Source organism: Varanus komodoensis, unplaced genomic scaffold, assembly GCF_004798865.1.
Source record: "Varanus komodoensis strain SLA01 unplaced genomic scaffold, ASM479886v1 scaffold59_1, whole genome shotgun sequence".
Taxonomy (NCBI): Eukaryota; Metazoa; Chordata; class Lepidosauria; order Squamata; family Varanidae; genus Varanus; species Varanus komodoensis.
The window spans coordinates 1,434,980-1,456,353 of NW_025336221.1; the positions used below are offsets into that span (position 1 = coordinate 1,434,980).

General features: G+C 41.0%; 1 protein-coding gene across 3 annotated transcripts in view; it reads right to left on the minus strand.

Moving 5' to 3' along the window:
• Positions 1–21,374, minus strand: part of PRKCA (protein kinase C alpha) — a 218,587-nt gene that overhangs the window by 77,022 nt on the left and 120,191 nt on the right. For 2 of the 3 annotated variants that reach the window (XM_044449503.1, XM_044449502.1), the window contains exons 4-5: positions 8,992–9,103; positions 5,456–5,584 (exon numbers count right to left, since the gene is read on the minus strand). In XM_044449503.1, the coding sequence (XP_044305438.1) occupies positions 5,456–5,584; positions 8,992–9,103 (241 nt within the window). Of the gene's footprint in view, positions 1–5,455; positions 5,585–8,991; positions 9,104–15,412; positions 15,599–21,374 lie in introns of those variants that run through there. The other variant, XM_044449504.1, reaches the window with a different exon arrangement.

Consider the following 21,374-nt stretch of genomic DNA (forward strand, 5'->3'; position numbering starts at 1 on the left):
ATATAGCTGAGGTATAAATTTACACAATAAATAAATATATTCTCATACAGAGAGAAATGTGGCCCCACAGTTTTGGAATGTTCTCCTTTTTGCTGAACTTCCATGAAAGCCCAAGGCTGGAATGTTGCACTACTCGTGCTCCCTTTGAAATAAAAAAGCAAAGCTAACTAAAAAGATTAAAAAAACCTTGCCCTCCATTGTTTAACTTGTGCTATATATCATTTTCCAAACACAGGATGGATTGGTTCCATAAAGAAAGGCACACCCTTGAATTTACAAGAGCTGAGCAGGGCTGCCAAGGAGGGCTTTCATCCATAAGGTTACCGTAAGTCAGTGACAACAAATACATCACGTCAATTGACATGCAACACATGAAGTCGAAAACGCTTGCATTCTGTAAGGATGGATGCAGGTTCCTGGCTGCTATCTACCCTCCCCCCGGCAAATTCACATCTGATTCAAGTGTGTGGAGCAGGAACCAAACTCCCAGAGTCCAACATTCCACTTCATGAGCAGTTTGGCTCACCCCACGTTTGATCTATCACTGCGACAAAAATGCCTCAGGCTTTCACTGCTGACTGCAAAGATGCCTCTTTCCAATTGTTCCAATAATCAGTGTGCCTTGCGCTACTTTGTTCACTGAATTTCAGTTTTCTGGGTACCTAAAGGCAACCAGAGTCCCCTGCTTTGAATATAGCAGCAATGAGCTGTTTCCCAAATGTTCCAGAAACTGAGGCATCCTGGTCTACACGCCTTCCAAGTTGGTGGCTGTCACCACTTCATGAAGTAGTGAATTTAACAGTTAATACCTATGTGCTGTCAGAGAGGTAAGGACTCTTTCCTTATTTGTCCAGAGTTGAGCATCTTTCTTTGAGAAGAACATTATGACCTGATTTGTTTGGAATACTCTCTGTACTCTCCCTTCAGTCTTATGTTGTGCAAATTGCGTTCGCTCAGAGTTAAAGGAGGGGGGCGTAAAGCGGACAAGGACAAAGTCTGGGAAGGTCACCGATTTAAGATAACTGATATTGTGTCAAAGTATTTATTAATCCAAGTGGGATTTTAATATAGACAATCTTATGTAATTTCTTCTTTTTAAATCTATGTATTTATTGAATGCAGCTGGTCTTTGACCCCAATAAAGTTTTTATCTAGCTATCTAGCTATGTGCTGTACAAAGACAGTCACCTTTTCATCTGTCCTGAAACCTTCTACCAATCAGCATCATCTGATAGCTTCAGGTTCTGGTATTATATGATAAGGAAAAACAAAACAAAACCCCTCTCTATACACCTTTCTCCACAAGTGCATAATCTTTATAAACTTATCACATTCTCCCTTACACACCTTTTTCTAAATGAAGAATCCCCAAAACACTCCCTGCCCTAAATAGTATAATAGTTATTATAATATTTCTTTGTAGAGGAGTTGCTCCAGACCAGCTCTCCTGTAATCATTTTGCGGTGCTTTTCTGCACCTTTTCAAGCCCTAGAGCAACTATTCAAAGATGTGGCAACCAGATTTGCACACTCTGTATTTCAAGGTCTGTAATAAAGGCATTATGATGTCAGCAATTTTATTTATGATCTCTTTCCTAGGGACCCTTAGCATGGAATTGGTCCTTTTCCCAGATGCCAACACTGGTGCATGTTTCCACTGAGCTATCCAGCAAGGTCCCATTCCTGCTTTTGCCAGGTTAGCTCCCAGCAGCAATGAAGAGGGCGACTGCGTGGCTGCCTGGGTAGGTGGGCAAGGGCCTCACTGCTGGCAGCAAAGGAGGGTCTTCTTTCTCTTCTCCTGCCTGTGGCACTGGTGGCAAGGGGACCACTCTTTCCCCCAGGCTGGCCTCTGGGTACTGGGTGCTATGGCATTCCACAACCTCAAGCAGGGAGAGATGCTGCTCCCAGTAGGGGCTGCCTTTTCTCTTCGAAGGTGGCAGCTCTTCATCCTGGAAGGACACTGAGCCCAAGACAGTCTTGGGGGGAGAACTGTGACTGAAACACACACACACCAGATTTATGTTGGAAGAATCAGAAATCAGGGAGGGGCAGAAGTCACATATTGCCTCCAGCAGTGAGTTTCTCAAATCAAAACGCAACTCAAGAGAAAAGCCCACACACCCAGAATGACTTAGGAACTGGGATATGAAAATCAGCCCTTCGGGCTCCGCTCTGTATGTACAACGTTGGCTGAAAATCCTACATCTTCTCTTTCTTTTAACTTTAAAAGTCTAGGGTTTGCCAGGGAGACAGAAAAAGGAGAAGTAGAATACTACAGGGAAAATATAAACTATGAGGTGCAGAAGCAAGCTGAGCAGTGGGTGGACAGCTGTTCCTCTGGCAGTGCCAAGGTCTCAGTGCAACACTGTCAACTCCGTACCCAACACCAACCAACTCAAAATATTAACATTCCAGTATAGCTGCCTCTTTTTGCCTCAGGCCATCAGGCAAGGCAAGCCTTATTCCGCTGCACAAAAGAACATTTTAAGAGCAAGTGGAAATCTGATTCAGCCTCCTCCAGGAATCTTCATCATGTAACACTCAATTAAATGCTAAGATCAGCAGGAAAAAAGGAACAGGAACTAGAGAAAATATAGCATCACCTTTGCATTAATCAACTCAAGCTCTTGGCCCCAAGTGGAAGTCAATACAAATTTAGCAGTAACAGAAGTTTCACGCCACAGTTTCAAAAGCCATAAACTCAAAATAAAATATATTAACACTGCATAATACTAATAATTATCACTGAGTGTGAGAGCACAGATGCAGATTGGAACTACAGAGTTCCAGGAGCAGGGAGGAAATTTAAATCTTCTCGTATCCATTCCCTCCAGAAATTCCAGTTCTCTGGATTTCTCTGCAGGGAAGGAAAGAAAATTTGGGATGTTTAACTTTCTCCCTTCCCAGAATGCCTGAATCAAGGATGGACAAACTATACTCTCTGTGAGGCTAACAGGGCCATTTAGTTTTGCAACAGATAAATTGCAACTGGTTGAATGACTCAGATTGCAATCTGCTGATGCAAAGGCTTTTGCCCATTGCACAACTGGCTGCACAGGATCTTTGCACCTGCTGGACCATCTATTGCACTAGCTGTTGCACATTCTGATTGCACAAGCAGTTCCACAGATCTAACAAGCAACTGCTTGCACACCAGAAAGGTTCAGTGGAGCTCCACCAGCACTACTTGAGTTCGTGGAATGACAGTGTTGGATCTTGCTCAAAGATGTCTACACCTAAATGTTTTAATTTGAAGCATAGCAGAGCGAAAAGAGTGGGAGAAGGGGAGGGAGGGAGTGCAAGAGAGAGAATGTACAAATAGGAAGGGAGGCTTCAAATACCTGTTTGTTTTTTTTGTAAAGGATATTAATGTGTGATAATGCCTGACACAATTTGACAAACTGACTTGCTCTAGACACAGCACTGAACCATGATCTGACGCTATGTGATTGGGACCTATTTTTCTTCTTGCTTCCTCTTTAACACAAACCATCAATCACTGCTGCACTGCAACCAGCTGGCAGGATCCTTTGGTTGTGTGTGCCTGGCTGGTGCACAGTGGCATAACCTCAATCCTCTGGACAAGCACCACTCATCTGAAGTGGCCGTTAGACTCTTCTGGAAATGGAGGGCTATACAAGGCTTCCTCCATGGGCTGGCACTTTGTCTTAGCAATGTTGTCTTCCAGGGTATATGTCAATGCTGATTGTTTTTCATGACTAGCAGGTGTGGAAAGTTGCATTAAGCCAAAGAAGAAGGCCAAGTGCTTTTGTGTTCTGTCAAAATCAGCATCTGCTCTCATGCAATCCAAGTTCAAGTAGTTCTTCCCTTTTCAACCAAAGACTGTATTTGATGCTGAAAAGCAAGTTACATTGGAGATTATACCAGATGGGTAGACAAAGGATCCCTGATGTAAGCAAGTTGTAAAAAGACGGGGACACAACACCCTGTGTTCACATGACACATCAAGCTAACATGGGTAACAAACCTTGGACTGCTCTAATGTCCAAACACAGACTGCTACCTACAGGTGGGCCTATTTTGGGGCAATAAGCCACCCTAACAACTTTTCAGTTCTTCTAAGGGTTGCATGCCCAGCCTTGGGTTGCTTCATTGCCAAACCCGGGAGACCAATTTCAGCATGGGTTCTGGGGAGTAGCTAGTGGCTAGCGAGCCACTTGCTAAGAATGGCAAAAACCCTCTGTCACTCTTGGGAACCATGCCATGCCACCTCCAGTGGCAGCCCCTCCACTGATGCCCAAGCAATCTATTTCAATTATACACATCTGGAAATCACCCAGAGCCCCAAGGAAGGGTCAAAATAGTGGAAGCCATTGAAAACTGTCCATTCAGCACTTGAATCAAGAGGATTACACTGAATGGACTGGGAGATCTGGTTGCCCCCCACCTTTATGGGTGATTTGCAATTGTGTGTAATTGAAACAGATCTGCAACTGTTTGCAAATCATCCACTGCATTTGCCAGTTACTTTGACAGCTGAAATAGACAAGGATATTGACCAGACATTACATGCATCAGACAGCTGGAAGAGCACACTTGGAAATGACTGACTTTTCAAAAAATTACCCACACAACCGTGCAACTTTCTGGGTGGGAGGCAGGTGGAGAGAGGTAAGCAATGCAACTGATCAGCACTGAGACTTCAAAATGAGAAGAAAAACTGAGTAAAGAAAAAAGGCTAGTTACTGGAGCAGAGAGGGGAAGACAACAAGAAAGGTTCTGTCACAAGGACACAGGCACCAGCTGCAGGACCGAGGGGGAGAACCACCCACAGTGAGCTTGATCATCTGTCAGGTGCACCATGGGTAGTTCTGCAAATGACCATCCTGCTGTGACTTATTTACAGAGTGATTTAGTATGATGGGCAAAGATGGTCAACTGGCCCTTAAATGTTATAAGAATCACACGTGAGTCAACAAAATGGCAGCATCTAAAGTACTGATAAAACATATAGCCAAATGCAGATCTAAAAGAGCAACAACAAAAGTCATGGAATGGTGCAGTGCCTTCCTCAAAGTGCATTTTAAATGTTGCACAGAAGAACATTTGGCTCAGGAAAAAACACTGCCAAATGTTATAGCAGCCACAGGAAGCAGCTGTCTTTGACGGGGAAGAGTCCAGAAGTCCAGGGGAATCTTGCTGCTCGTTCAGAATTTTTCTTTGTAATTTTAATCAATAAAGCTGAAATGCTGATTGCATGAAACATGTGTTTCAATGACAAAGTAAACTATTCTCATGAACTTTCTTATTGCTGATATCTGTGTACTTTATGATTAGTTGGTTGTTACCAAGCTATTTTCTATGTTAACTCTGGTCTTTAAGTTAAATATACTATTGCCATGGTGTAAATAAAGACTATTAAAAAATTAACAGGAATATTGCAAATTTAACAAGAGTTCCAAAGAGAACCCAGCACTCCTACACATCCGTCTTACCTGTGACTTCCAGCTTGTCCCCATTCACTTCAGCCTTCAAATAGATCCTCCCTCTTTTTTCTGTGTGATCCATTCCACAAAGACTTGGGACATTTATTACACATTGTTTGTGAACATTCATATCGCAGGCTGCAAATCAGAAAAGAAACTCTTCTGTATCATTCATTACCCAGTACTGGCAAGGGCAGAAATCCTAAAGACTGGAAATGCCTTGGAGTTACATCATTATTTATGACAAAGTAGGAGTCTATCCACACAGCTTATAAATGGTGATCTTTCCCTTTATGACATGATAAAGAAAACATGATAGGAAAATGTTGAGTTTATAGACTCATGCCCAAATATTCCATATTCAGTTAAAAACAAAAACAGAAAACTATCTGTATTTGTGTCTTCTCTCTTCTAGAAATGCTTTATTTCTGGACATTTGAAAGCCATGGGGAAAAAAATTCTTCCAGGAAGAAGAAATGAGAACCCTTCAATGTCAGATATTTTGGTGAATATTGAAAAATTTGCAATGCTTTTTATTAGTGCTTTGTACAGTCACTTTGTTACTTTATGAACATAAAACATGTTATATTCCCTAAATTATAAACTTCCAGAACAGAGAAATCTATAAAATGGCTTTTTCCAATCTAGTGATCTTCAGATGTTTTAACTACAATTCCCAGCATTCTTGTCAAGGTGGCCAGGGTCAATGGATTTGAAGTCCAAAGCATCTAAAGGGCACTAGGTTCTGTTACCGAGCAGCATCCAAGCCGTCAAGAATGTAGAATCCAGTTGGACACGTAGGACAAGAAAGGTCAGCAATCAGATTACAACATTAACAATAAACAGAAAGATAACTGACAAGGAGGAACAAGCTCTCTCTCCATTCATGAATGATCTTTGCACACTGCAATCTTTCCTGATTCCTAACCATGTGATTCAATACCCTCTGCTACTACGCAGGGACTGAACCGAGGAGGAGCCCTAGGTTGTGTTCTCTGAGGAATGACATTCCCCTGATGGATAGTTCTGTAATTCCAAGAGAACAAATTCCTATTCCCTAAGCAACACAGCTTGGGAAATACAATCTAGACCTTGACTTGATTGGGAAGATGTCCAGAAAGAAACAAGGCGCTTCATTTCCTGAAAGTTTGAAAAGCAGAATGGCTAACATGCAGCCCAAATATAATATATATAATTAATATATTATTTTCTAGCCTCTGGTGGCCCTATTTGATTTTAATCAAAGTGTAGAAAAGCACTTTCCTCACCAGTAAATTTCCTCTGTAAAGAGAAAAAACGTCTTTTCAGTTCTTAGAAATACAAGTATTACACATTTAGGCCTGAGTGATGGGCAGTGTGGATGCCCTCACAGACACAGGCATCTCCTCAGAAACCATGACAGGGTCCTGTGGAAAGGCAAGCCCAGGCATGCAAAGAACACAGAGGCATACAGAAGTGACAGCCTACAAAAAGTTGTGCTGGCAGAACTTCATCCATCTCTTTTCTCAGGCTTGCTCTCGCATGAAGTAGAGTCTCAAATGGGCCTATAATAGTCAACCTTGAAAGAATCAAACTCCAAGAACATGGAGCAGCTGAATCATACAGTTGATACCTTGGTCTGCCAGAACACAGGTCAAGCAACTATGGAGGACAAGAGATTTTTGTGATGTGTATATATTGAAGATGGAAACACAGGGAAGATTCAGAAGCAAAGGTACATTCCCAGACAGAAATCCTTTAGATGAAAACATCTTATTCCTCCTCCATCACCTCAGGCAGTGAAGTAGTTTCTTATCATTGGTCCTGAAAAGCCGCTAAAGAATCCCCAGATAGCCTGTAAATTAGTCATTTGTGAGGGTTTACTATTTTTAAAGCTATTGATGAGGAGTTCAACAGAAAACATACAGAGAGACAGAGGTTTGTGTACTTTCCAACAACAGCTGTTATACGTTTTCCTTGTGTTAAGTAGTTTGCTATCCTAGAAGAAGAAACTGGATTAGTTTTCCGCAGAACCTGACATGCCACCTTATTTGAAACGAACATCTGAGCATCTTAACTGATAACATCAAAGGGTTAACGTTAACATTAAGGGTTTCATTGCTAGGTTTCTACCTTGCCTAAAGAACCGTAGCCTAAGAGAACGACATCTTGTACTGGAGCATTCTTAAGGCACTGTACATCTTGGTGACCATTTTAGGAAAGGTAAGAGATCACACTAGATGAAAAGATGGAACTACAGAAGAATTTTGCTACTCTGCCTTGAAGGAGGCCAAAACCTAGGGTAGAGAAAAAACTGAAAACCCCCAGCTGTTCACAGTGACTAGGCAGTCTGAGATCTAAAGAGAACAGGAAGAATGATTCTTCATGCCCAATGCTGTCCATACATTCAACATCTGAACCTAATAAATCTCACATTAGAGAAAGAACTAGAACTCCTCTTGAGAATGCAAAGATTAATTCAGTGTACACTTGAGACTTGTTATATCAGCCAGCTTCTAAATAAGGGACCAAGGAGGTGGCCCTGAGTACACTGGTACTGCTAATGCATCACAGGTGAAGCGTGGAGGTCCTCTGAAAAAAGGTGTCTATAGTGGCAATTTCCAGCAATGGACTTGCAGGGAGCAAGCCAGAAATTCTCCCTGCTTGTATGTTGCCACAGGAAGACAGGGATTGAAGGTACATAGGACCACCCTGTGCGAGTCCTCCATTTATGATGACTTCTCCTGCAGCATCATGATGACAGACACAAAAGCAAACCAGCTTACCCTTGTGATAGCATCCCTTCTTCGGGATTTGTCACTGTGTTGGAACTAAATTTCTTCTGCAAAATGTCCTCCTCAGCACTTGACCACTGTGGTTCTTTGGACAGCTCCAGCCCGGCTTTCCAACCACGGCTGGCACTGTTGTCTCGGTCTAGAGTTGTGCCCATCCCTTTTGCATTAGGAGAAAGCATTCTCAGGTGGGCAAAATGGTGACTGCAGTTGTACAGCCCTCCCAACTGGTAGCTGCTTTGACCAAGGGTTTGCTCTCCTCAGAAAATGAGGCTGAGATCCAAGAGTTCGGAACAGGTGATGCTATTAGAGGAAGTCACAAACCAGTTTGTATCTCCTATCCAAGAAGATTCATACCATGTAATTCTGTCTTGCTGCCCATAATCAGAGATGCAATTTTAAACATGATCAAGACGGCAGTGGCTGGCAGGGAGGATAAAAAGAATATGCGGCTACAAGTTCAATTTAATAATGATGTTTTTTAAAACTCAGACTTTTACCACAATGTTTCAGGCCAGATGCTGATTGAATGTACTAGTTTTCTCTTCCAGTAAGTTTCCATTAACATTTAGCTGCCGCCAAATCAACCTTGGAGAAGGCTCCATTCATTTACACTATTTTGCTAAATGTATTCAAATATTAAATCGAAATGGACAATTATGCCTGTAATTCAGACTAACTGAAATAACATTTTCCTGCCAGGCATTTGGCCAGTGTCTAAAGGTTTCATTAATTTTTAAGAATATGATTTAACAGGCTGGAAAGCATGCTTACTGTCACATTTCATCCCCTGGTGCAGAAGTCCATAAAGCAATGACCCACAATGGTCACAAAATGTTGGGCTTCCATATGTGTGGATTTTGAACTTGTGCTTGCTTCTGGGATCCTGAAAAAGAAGAGACACATTTTTTACTTAATAAATAAAAAGACACAAAACTCTTTATTGGTCCTAAAAAGGCTCTCTTATATTTTGCCTGTTCCTGAAATGGAAAACTCATTTAAGTATTTAAATAAACAGATTTTTCCTCTTAAAATAGTTGCCAACTCCCTCGCACCCAGTAGACTTAATATTCCTGATTCTTTGTAACAAGGGCCATTTGACTGTGTGGTGGATGACTACATTATGTTCAGGGGTATGCTACCTTTTGCCTTTTGACTGGAGGTTCAGGGGGGAAAGAGATAGGAAAAGACAGACAGACACATGTAGAGGGAGTGGGGAGAGAGAGAGAGGGAGAACGAGTGAGCTGGGGAAGGAAGAAGCTGTGGCCACCTCTCTTCATCAACTACTCTGGCTAATTCAGGCTCACTAGGGAAGGGAGGAGGAGGCTACAAACCACAATTCACTTTACTACCACCACCACCACCACCACAGGTGGCTCCTGCCATGGTTAACCTTAGCAGTGCAAACCCACTTTTGAAAGGTGTAATGGAGAAACTCTCTTTGAGTCTGATTCTGTAGTCAACTGTGGATCCACCTGAAAATTGTTCAGTCTAGCCCACTTCTAGCTAGTTTGTTCATCAGGATATCTGAAAGGCATTCCAAAACAAGCAGCATTGCTTGAATCCATATCCTGCAGGAAAGGGAAAGCCTGTGAGAATTCTAGAATAAAACAATGCCTCCAGGATCCTAAGCAGCTGCTACATATTCTATGGGCTTACAATTGTGCTGTGTAAGGGCGAGACTGTAGTCACTTCATGTGCAAAAGACTCCAGCTTCAATCCCCAGCATCTCCAGCAGGATGTGACATGAAAGATGAGACCTTGGAGGATCCAGAAGTCAATAGTGGAGCAGATGGACCAATAGTCTGACTAGGCATAACCCAACATTTCTATGGGAGCAGTGGTAGCTAACTAACTTTTTAAAAGCATGATACATGATGGAGAAGAGGAAAGTCAGAGAAAGGACATTCAGTCTAAGCAGCTTTCCCTGGGCCAGGCCAGGAAAGGAAATTTTGAAACTAAGATTTAGTTTTGAAACCAAGATACATCTCAATAGGAGGAGAGTGGGTAAGCTTTGCAAATACTTATGGTGAGTTATATTTAAGCATGGTTGCAAATAATAAAAGTAGCAACTGTAATTTTAGTGCAACTGTGTTTGTCAAAAAAATTCCCTTCAACTTTACAAAATATATGAAAAGAAACACATTTAGCACATCACTGAAAACCTTTTAACACCAATGTATAGAACAGGTCCAAGTTAAGTTATAAAATGAGAATGTGGCTAGAAAAGAAGAGGTAAAATAAAATCTCACACATTGGCACTGCAGAAGCATATTAATGCACCAGCTTTAGAGCATTATTCAACTCAAGAGGAATCTTATTTATCTTGAGAAAGAAACATTTGATAACGTTACAACCCTGCTGATAAATGAGGTTCCAAAAGAACACCCATGTTAGTCTGGAACACCAAAAGGACAGCAGTCCATAATGACTTGAACAATAATTGATAGCGCTATAAGCTGCAGTAGGCAAGAGCCTACTTCATTAGATGCAAGATAATTAAGACAATGTTTTAATTCTTGTTAATGGGCTAATTAAGACCATATTCAAATATTCAGTTGTTGAGATGCTGCAGCTCCTGACCACAAGGCTAAGCCACCTCAGATTTCTGTGGTCAGAAAATAGCTTACTACTTTTATCCCCAAATAGTGACCCACCTCCGATCGTACCTCAGACCAGCCACATGCTGAAGCTGCTTCTTAATGAGCACTATCCACATGAAAAGCTGCTCTCTGAAGAAGAGACATGTATACATATTTTTCGTGCCTCCACCAGTTCAAACCTTTTAACAAATGAGGTTTTTAAGTCTCTATAATATTAAGAATAGCCAGAATGGGGAACTGTCTAAAATACCTACATGTCCCTCTAGAGGGAGGCAGAACAACATACAGAAACAATCTAATAAAAACAATTAACCATATATATTGTTGCTGTTTGGTGTGGTTAGTCACTCTTTGTAGGTTGTGCTTCTGTTATCCTTTAAAATTTCATGTATATCCCGCTTTTCTACCCAAGGGCCCTGGGCAAGGCAATTCCCAACAATAAAACCTAATAATCCAATAATTATTTCAAAGGATATTTCTTTGAACAGAAATTGTTGGTATTCTGAGGCCTGTGACAATGGACAGGTCAACGTTGATCTCACTTCTGTAAGGCATTTGGTTGGTCAGTGTGAACAGAATGGTGGATTAACTGGACTTTTGATCTGATGTGCTTACATCCTAATTGTTATAACGTACATTTTTAAGTGGTCCTCACCCCTCCAAAATTCCCAGAGGGAATATAGATGGAACTGCCAAATTTTAAGTAACCATGGAAAATTGACCAGCAATTGAAGACCAATTTGCTACACTCTCTCTAAAGCTTGTTAGAAATTTCCTCTGCTCTCCTCTGAAAACTGGAGGTGGTGGGAGATCTGAGAAGAGCTTCAGCCCTTTAAATAGTTTTGATTTGCATTAATTATTGCAACTTGTTGGCTCCTCAGAAAGCAACAGCCACCTCTAACTCCTTCTTGTCTTAAAAATAACCCCCACTGGGTATTTGTGGGGCTGTTTTCCTCTTAAGGTAGGAAAATAAGCACATGATAGCAGGGTTGGAAACCTGCTCAGAGGACACTCAGCTGATGCTTCGATCTGTCCTGGTTTCAGAGGTCTAGCATGAGGTAGGTTGGGGCATTTTAAATAGATTCCTGCTGTCTACAGAATTACATCTACAGCTGGAAAAGCCTATAACTAAGAGAGAAGCCATGGATCAGTAGAGCAAGTGACTGGCTGATTTCATCTGCTCCGAAGAAGTCACTGCACAGAACTATTACTTAGAAATTTTTGCTTCGCAATAACAATGTTGAAACTTTACTGGAAATCACCTTGGGACTCTGTGGCAATAGATACCAACTGCTAGAAATGTATTCTACATCTCTACTTCTCTTTTTAAATAGCACATCCAGCATGAAGATGCAGCAAAAACTCAACTGAGAAAGCATCTTCTTCAACCATATTACTTGTACTACTCTAACAGAAAGGATTACTCACTGCATTTTGCCAGTATGTCAGGGTAAAGCTGTCTCAAACACAACAATAATTTACTTTCCTGTTAGTATTTCCTAAAGCATGAGTTACAAAAAGCATTCAATTTCTAAAAAGTTGCTTCTTTCAAACACCGCATAGTTAATAAAAGACTAATTTAAACCAAGCATCTTAACTGTACTGGGTCTGTATTTACTGAATTCCTCAGCACTGATACTTATCTGGCCAAGGAAAAAGCAGCATATGAAATGTGGCGACAACCTATCAGCAAGGAAAAAATGCAACAAATCTATAGTCGGCCAATTCCAAAACTGCCTGAAAGGATTTTGGATTGTGCCAAGATACCAGATGCCGTGGCTGAAAAAAATAGCTTCTGCAGCTTGATGTATGGCTCTTAGGATAGACACTCAAAAGCACAGAGGAAAGCAAAGTAATACAGCCAATAATAAGCTTGCTATTATTTTGAAAAGTGACACAGAAACATTCCTGGAAAACTAAGTATATTATACATATCTGTAACTATGTTAAACATAGTACGCTCATTGAGAACAACAGTTTACAGTGTTGTGTGAAGGTTGGAAAGCATTTTAAAAGGCTTCTCCCAGTGTGATAAAAAGCAATTAACATCTAAATTGAGAACACCAGGACTGATTTTCTGCTCTTTAACGAGACATTAGGGTTGCATTACTGAAAATTATATATGGAAGAAGCATATTAGCTCACATACCATTGATATTTGCACTGTGTTTTACTCTTTCCCACATTCCCTTCACACTAATAGGAATCAACAGTATTCAAGATAAGCAAATATCCTCCCAAATTTTACAGGCCACCTGATGCATGATGCAGCTGTGAATACAGAATCACACATGCTGTACAACTAGTTTGAAACGATGTATGTGCTCCTCAGCTGTCCGAAAGGAGGCTTATTACTGGGCTGAAGGACACACAAGGAGGCAGGTGTGATGGCCATTTGACTATCTGACCGGGAAACAGAAGACAATTGAAGAAGAGCGATGCTTTGCCTCCTCTATTCATACCACAAGCATTCTGTTATTCTTTTCTGAACAACTTTCATTAGCTTACCTTTCATAGATAAGGCAAGTGAACTTCACAGAGCTTGTTGCCTGTCTGCAATAAAATCACTTCTTTCCCATCATTACTCTCCTTTTAATGCAGCACAAAAGCAATTTAAGACACAATCCAATGCCCTCCATCCTAAATACACACAGGTTTCTGATCTCAGAGGCTTATGCAACATCCAACTTATGGTACAAGTCAAGCAATCTTTGCACTCTGAATTTTATCTCCAGCAGATGGGGAGATGAGAGGCCTGGGTACTGCTTACATAGAATGCAAGCTGTTGGGCTCAGTCTCCTCTCCCTTCTTCCACCTCCTTGAGGCAGATTTGCAACCTTGGAGAAGCAGCTGGTGTGGGGGGGTGGGGGGAGATTCAACTTTTGGAGTCCCAGCTCCAAGGTCAGAAAAACTCAGAGCTAGGTCTCTGAGTCATACTCTGGTCCCTCAGGCAATGTTGGGAGGCCACAGCAGTGATCTTAAAGGATGACAGAAATGCTGCCCAATTACTGAGATCTGTTTAACCAATTAAATGTTTCTCTAGCTGAGTTCTATAAGTATGGCCTCAGTGATAGCGTTCAGTATTAGAATATTGTCTGAGCTGTGGCCTGTTCATTCAAGTGAAAAGTCCAGAGAATAGGAAGTCTTAAAAGAAATGCATCACCATAGAAGATGCTGAAAGAGGACACTGACTTGCATAAAATGTGCATCTGCTAATTTGCACACATGGATGCAAATTTAGAAATCATTTAAAGAGAAATGCTTTAAAACTCTGTGCAGCAGAGTGTGACCAGGTGACTTGTATACTGACCTGGCATTACCTGCTGGGTGATGTTAAGCACTTTCAGGGCCTCTCCCAGCTTTCCCTCCTTGGGGCTCTTCATTTTTTATCTGGACTTGGACTAGGCAGCTACTCAAATACAATATGCCTTTCCAAGAAAGCCAATTCTGCTGCCAGCCTTTCAACTAGAGGACTGTCCTCTGTAAAGCAGGAACCAGGGCCACCATATCAAGAACACAAAGAGAAAATGCTCCTGAACCATCAATATTTTTTCACTGTAAGATGGCTTTTGCAATTGGTGTGCAGTGGGATCTATATAGGAGGAAGAAAGAATTTAAAGTGAAATGCATGTTATGGCCATGAATGTAGCAACTCTAAGCAGGGTGTTGAGGTTTCATTCTTTTGGGTTGAATGGAGAAGCAGATCCTGGCCAACCTTGCCAGCTGTGGTTTTAAACTACTCACAACCTATCTGAAGAAAGAGCAACCTATAAAAAAAGCTGTTTTTTTAGACAACATATGCTAGCCAGTAAAATAAAACCAAATCGCAACTCTTTACAATTCTCATGATATCCATTAAATAGTTTGGCAGTGTTATACCTTTAGAATGCAATTAATAAACATAAGGACATGTTGTTAAGTAGCAACAAGCTGTTTCCTGCTTGTGGTGATGCTATGAATCAATGCCCTCCAACATATCCTGCCCTTTGACATCTTGTAAACTTGGTTAAGGGCATTCATCGGACCTATAAATCACTTTAACTTTATATTAAGTGTTATTTCCTATGCATTAAAACAATGCTGTTGGTGTGTCCTAGTAGCTTCATTAAGTGTGAGACAAACACATTACCGGATGCACAAACTAGGTTGTTAAGGGAAAACATCTATTTTATGTTGAATTTTAAGTTCATATTTTGTATTAAGGAACCTATAACATAAAACAAAATATGGTTACCAAGCTTTCTGGGCTTGATTGCTGCCCACTGTTCTTGTCCTTGTTGTTGCTAAAAGTACTGATTTAGCTGGCAAGTGCAGAAAGCTGCATGCCGGCACCCACAGGGGTTTCTCATTTCCTAATTACAATATGGGCAGTTAACATTGGAATGCTTTCAGTATTTACTAAACTATATTTTGTACACTCTTTTTAATGAAAAAGTGCATCTTAATTAAAGGCAACATATAAACAAGAGATCCAATATGAAATCGACTTAGTGTTTTGAGCAGATTAGGACCAAGAGGCAAATAGAAATGGGCCAAGGTAAAATCTCATAAGATGAAAATGGGTAGATTAATAAGATATTTTTTAAAAATACCTTTTCATTGCTTTGTTTTACAAAGAACAACACCATGATGCTTTAAAAGTAATTTCTAAGCTGCCTTGAATTGGCTCTGAGCTGTTCCTCATCCAAACCTGGAGTATGGATTCATCAGTCACCTTGGAGGAGAAAGAAAATTCTTACGGGATGATCACAATAAAAACTTTATCTTGCTTTGAGAAAGACTGGCTTCATGAAGGAGTAGCTAATGGCAACATGTTCAGAAATAGCTATGCATACCTTTTCTTTGAAAGCATAATTATTAATATGCACAGAACTGAAGTATTTTCAGTTACTACCGAAGTCTTTTCTGAAGTACTCAAAACAATTCTCCATAATCACCATCCTCTCAAACATTGCCTTTTCTATTTCCTTCTCCCTCCCTCTTTTCCTCATCTTTCACCCCCTCACACACTTTTTTCCCTTCATTTTGGTCCAAAAGGTCGATTCAAGTTTTAATATAACTTCTCTCCCTGACCAGCTTTTGTCCTCTGTCCAGGAAGAGTAAATCTTTCACATCTTTGAACAATATTCCTTAAGCTAATCATCTCCTTTCAGTTGTTATCAACTTCCTTTTGTCCACCTCCTCAGGCACATTGGCTACTTTTTCCATTATATTGTTGATTCTCCTTCAATACTTGTTCTCTTCAAATTCTTTTCAAACCACTCCCTGTGTTTCCTTCTTTGCCATGCTGGTTCCTCTCCACAGCATCGCATTTTCTTCACTACTCCTACATGAACCCCTGCTCACAGTCCTTTCATCCCAATTCATTAACTGCCAGCCTTTCTTTCCTTGGGGACACAGTGCTACCTCTCTGACCACTTCCCTGTTATCACAGCCTTGAATGTGTAGATAAGAGAGAACCCATTTTAAAAAAAAAAATCAAACACGAAATAGAACCTGCCTTCAACAAAGACCAAATATGTAAGAATTCTCCGTTTATATGTTCCATGCCACATGCATTAGCAAAATCTAGCAGTCTTCTCTACTTTGCATGAACAGTATAATCCTGCCTTCTTTGGCATTTAGGTGATAGGATCAAGTTTGGTCTAAAAATGAGCAACACCTTGTACGAAAGTAATTCTGTGCCAAGAACAGACAGGAACTTAGACAGATTTGCTCACTTTACGCAGTCCGTTCTGTTTACCACGGTTGCGGGATAAGGTGTCTAAATCCACATGATTACAGTTATCAATATAAATCTGCTCTCCTTGTCCAGCTACCAGTCATTCCCCAAACGATCTTTAAGCATATCTGTCTTATCATGAGAGTTGGAAGATGCTTGGTATCTTAACTCTGAACACTGATGTTACAAGGATGGCAGATTTGAGCACCTTGTGCTAAGTTTCATGTCACACGAGGCTGCAATGAAACACACGCACCGCTGATTTAAGTTCTTAAATATAGTAACACAGTGATAGCTGGGGCTTAAAACACCACAACTTACTCCTACCAGCCATTTGGAAAGTTATACTGATGTTTACTACTGAATTTTAAATCCTTTAGTTTCACTGTGAAAACCTGTAACCCAGAGCACACGGATTTCAGTACAACATCTGCTCCTGCAAGAAGTTTAAGGCTGCAACTAAATTAACACTTACCCAAGACATGAACCACAAACTTAAAAAGAGAATGAGGACACCAAACAATCCTAGTAACAATGTAGTAATCCATGTTCTATAAAACTGGCAGTTTCTGCAAGCCTGATTTTATTGCCAGTGAAATCAGCTTTATGAAATAACCAAACTGTAAAGGCTACAGTTTCATGGTACAGAAAATGTTGCCCTGTTGAGCTAATTCTTTATTAAATCTGCATTCCATTTCTGGCCAAAATACAATGCTCAAAATGACTAGCAATCAAATCAGGATTAAAAACAAAAGTTTAATGAAATACAGGATAGACACAGATAAATGCAGCAAAAATAACTAGCATGCACTGGTTTAAGAACAAAAACCATTCATCAGCAGATTGGCTTATTTGCCTAAATTAAAAAAAAAAAAGAATCAGCTTGCCAGTGAGAAGACAACAGAGAGAATCAACTAATCTCCTTCAGCAGGGCGTTCCGGACTCTCTCCCACTTTTCTACAAAATGTACATCTGACAATGCTCGTTCTGTGAGAAGGGCCTCCTCAGAAGAGCTGAAGACCTGGCAGGCTTGTATGGGAGAAGGTGGACTTTGAAGAGGCCTGGTCCCAAGCTGCAGAACCTCTCACGCCCTCCAATGATAGGTCCCCATTTACACCAACCACTGCATTATCAGGATGAGAAATAGTCTTTCCCTTGCATGTAACAATCTCCTTGTGTATTTTTTGAAAGTAATTTTTCTAATCACTGAAATGTATGACTTGGCATTTTAACAGCCACATGGAACATAATAAAATAGCATATTAGAAGATATTGTGAATTTTTCTGATAATTTGGGTGGCCCTGGCACAGAAAGATGCTGTGTAAAAGTGCAGTGCATTTTAACATCTAGTTGCATCACCCCATGGAGGGCTCCATGAACCCTCAGGCCTTTCAGAATCAGGCTGGCCAAGACAGCCACAGTGCATGTGCCACGTTACATTGGATCCTGGCCCTTCTGTAGCCTAATTTTATTATCCACTAGTTATGTAATCATCATGAATGTACAGAATGATAAATATAATGGACAAAAGTTATACTTCTTTACATTCAAAAGTCCATATTTTTAAAATATTCTGTGTCTAAAACCCTAATATGCAGGTCAAAATATTACTTTGCAATCGACCAAACCTTATGTAAGGTCTCAGAGAAGGAATAATTACAACTAATTCATAAGTACAAGTAGAATTGGCAGCACTTGCCCAACCACAAAGAGTCTGTGGTATTTTAAAAATGCAGAACGACCTTTACAAATATTTCTCTGGCAAGTCAGCATGAAACAACATTCAAGTCTTCAGTACACTGAACTCCCCTTTAAGTGAGGGAAAAATTACAAGGCAACCACTAGTTTTTCTGACCAAAAACTACTAAAACGTTTCTATGATTAATCAATTACACCATCACAAAGTCAAAACAAAACTTCTGTAACTAAAAGAAAATTAACTACATGTCATGTTCTTTAAATCAAAAAAAAAAGGAGGCAACAAAAACATTTTATCCAGGCTACAAAATTAGATGATAAAGAACTTAACTGGAGAGCAAGTATTTATAATATTAGCAGCCAAAAACTACATGGCTTCTGGTGCTCTCAAATGTTTCAACCTGGGAATTTACTGTATCCACTAAAAACAAAAACAGAAAAACACAGAGGAAAAAAATAATAGGGTATCATCTGCATCACTTAAATTATTGATGTATCCTGTGCCAACTTTTCCTTCTCCTTTCTCTGATCCTAACAGGATTCCTAATCCTACTTTTGTTATATGTTCTGTGATATATTGAACAGACAGGGAGGTAAAATACTTCCTTGCTCGATGCCTTTGCCTACAGAAAACTACTCTGCTTTTCCATATTCTGTCCTAACAGTAACTTCTTCTCCACAAATAGGTTATGCATTTCACCACTGAAAAATCTTTTGTCCTTGTTCCCACCCACCAAGCCTGTCTTGGAGCTGGCAGCTGGAGGTTGGCCCCAAAGATTGATTGTAGTGTCTAGAAAGATGGCGGCTGGGAGAGGCATTCCATCAAGCACTGTGGTCCCAAGCAGTCTAGGGCTTTATAGGTCAGAACCAGCACCTTTCAGATGGGCTCAGAAGCATATAGGCAGCCAGTATATAAGAGGGCCAGAACTGGTGCTGTATGATCGGATTGTCTGGTCCCTGTTACTAGTCTGGCTGCCATGTTTTGCACAAGCTGCAGCTTTCAAACAATCTTCAAGGAGAGCCTCAACACAGAGTGCATTGCAGTAATCTAAACTGGCAGTTACCAGAGCACAGATTACTGATAACAGGTTGTCTCTGCCCAGACAGGGGTGTAGCTGGTAGAAGGCACCCTGAGTCCCTGATGCCACCTGGGCCTCCAAGTGACAAGGATGACATAAGGAGCACCCCTGAGCTACGAACCTGCTCCTCCAAGGGGAGTGCAAGTCCATCTAGAACAGGCTGAATTCCTTCCATCCAGTCAAAAGAACCATTCACCAACAGCATCTCAGTTTGTTAACTTCACCCGTTCCACTGCCACAGCTAAGCACTGGTCTAGCACATCCACAGCCTCCCCTGCTGCAAAGGAAAAGGAGAGGCAGAGCAGCGTGTCATCAGCATCCTGATGGCAATGCACTCCGGAGGACCCCACTCAGGGGTTTCATGCAGATGTTGAATGCATGGAGACAATGCCAACCCCAGACTGGAGAATTCAAGTGGCAGAGCAAGATCCCCAAAACACTGCCATCCAAGTGGGAGCAGAACCCCTGCAGAGAAGTGCCCCTCACTTCTACTTCTTGTGACTGACATGGTCAAATGTCAAAACGGTTTTACTTTATGCTGTGGTCTATAAAGCATAGACTGATCTTCTTGTGAATTTTTTTGGAATGCTCCAGTGGCCAATATAGATTCGTGAAAAGATCCTGCCTCTTCCTTTGCAAAATTCAGTGTGAACATCAGGCATTCCTTGCTCCACAAAGGGTAGAAATTCTTTCTTTTTGCAACAGAAAGAAGCTTGAGCATCACTTTGCTTGCATGGGAAATTAGTCCAAAGGTCCTGCAGTTCCTGCACTCTTCTGCATCTCCCCTCTTGGGGATTGGCATGTACACTGAATGTTTTCAATCTGTAGGCCATTGTTTGTTTTCCAGATATGTTGGCATATAGTACGAACTACTGCACCTTACAGTGGCTTAACTGTACCCAGGAAAGTTACTCTCAGCTACTTCCACCTAAGTGGGAATGTGCTGCTGAACTCAGTGAGAATTAACTGTTTCTTGCTATTTATGCTAATTGTTGGGAGTCTATCCAGTTGCTATATAAAAATCATTTTGCAACACTGTTTTAAAACAAAAAGCAGGAAGTGGTTACGGGCAGGTTGATCAAGGAAATGCTCTCCCTGTGCTAATGGGCACTGAACCCAGCCCTTGCATGTTCCCTGATCCTTTCCCTTTTGACTCTGCCCTTCTGGTCTGATCCCAGCCAACTTTCTATCAAGAACTGGTCTTTCCTGAAACTCTTTCTGAGACTTGTCTGCCCATATACATTCAGTCATTCATCTCTTGCTACTCTAAAAATCAATTTGTGGCCGATTACTATTTATTTGATTTTTACACAGCTCAAAAGCAGAAGTTCTCTGGGAAGTTTACAGCAATTTATAAAATGCAATAAGAATTAAAAAAAAGTATAGTTGGAAGGGGCCAGAGGGCCATCAGGTCCAACTCCCTGCCCAGTGCAGGATTTCAAGTTAAACCATCCCTCTCGCATGGCTGTCCAGCTGCATCCTGAATGACTCTGGGGTGGGAGAGCCCACAATATTCCCAGATAATTGGTTCCACTGTCTTATTGCTCTAATAGACAGAAGTTCTTCCTGATGCTCAGCCAGAACCTGGCTTTCTGTAACTCGAGCCCATTATTTCGTGTTCTGCACTCTGAGATGATCGAGAAGAGGTCCTGGCTTTCCTCTTTGTGAAAGCTTTTCAGGTACCTGTAGAGTGCTATCACATCAGCTCTCAGTCTTCTTTTCTCAAGGCTAAACATATCCAGTTCACTCAATCTCTCCTCATAGGGCTTTGTTCCCAGTCCCTGGATCATCCTTGTTGCCCTACTCTGAACCTTTCCAGCTTGTCTGCATCTTTCTTGAACTGTGGTGGTCATAACTGGACACAGTCCTCCAGATGAGACCTAACCAGTGCTGAGTAAAGGGGAACTAGTACCTCGTAAGGACATGGAAGTGATATTTCTATTCAGGCAGCCTAAAATAGCATTTGCCTTTTTTGCAGCCACATCACTTTGTTGACTCATATTCAGCTTGCAATCCACAACAATTTCAAAGTCCATCTCACTTGCAGTATCTTT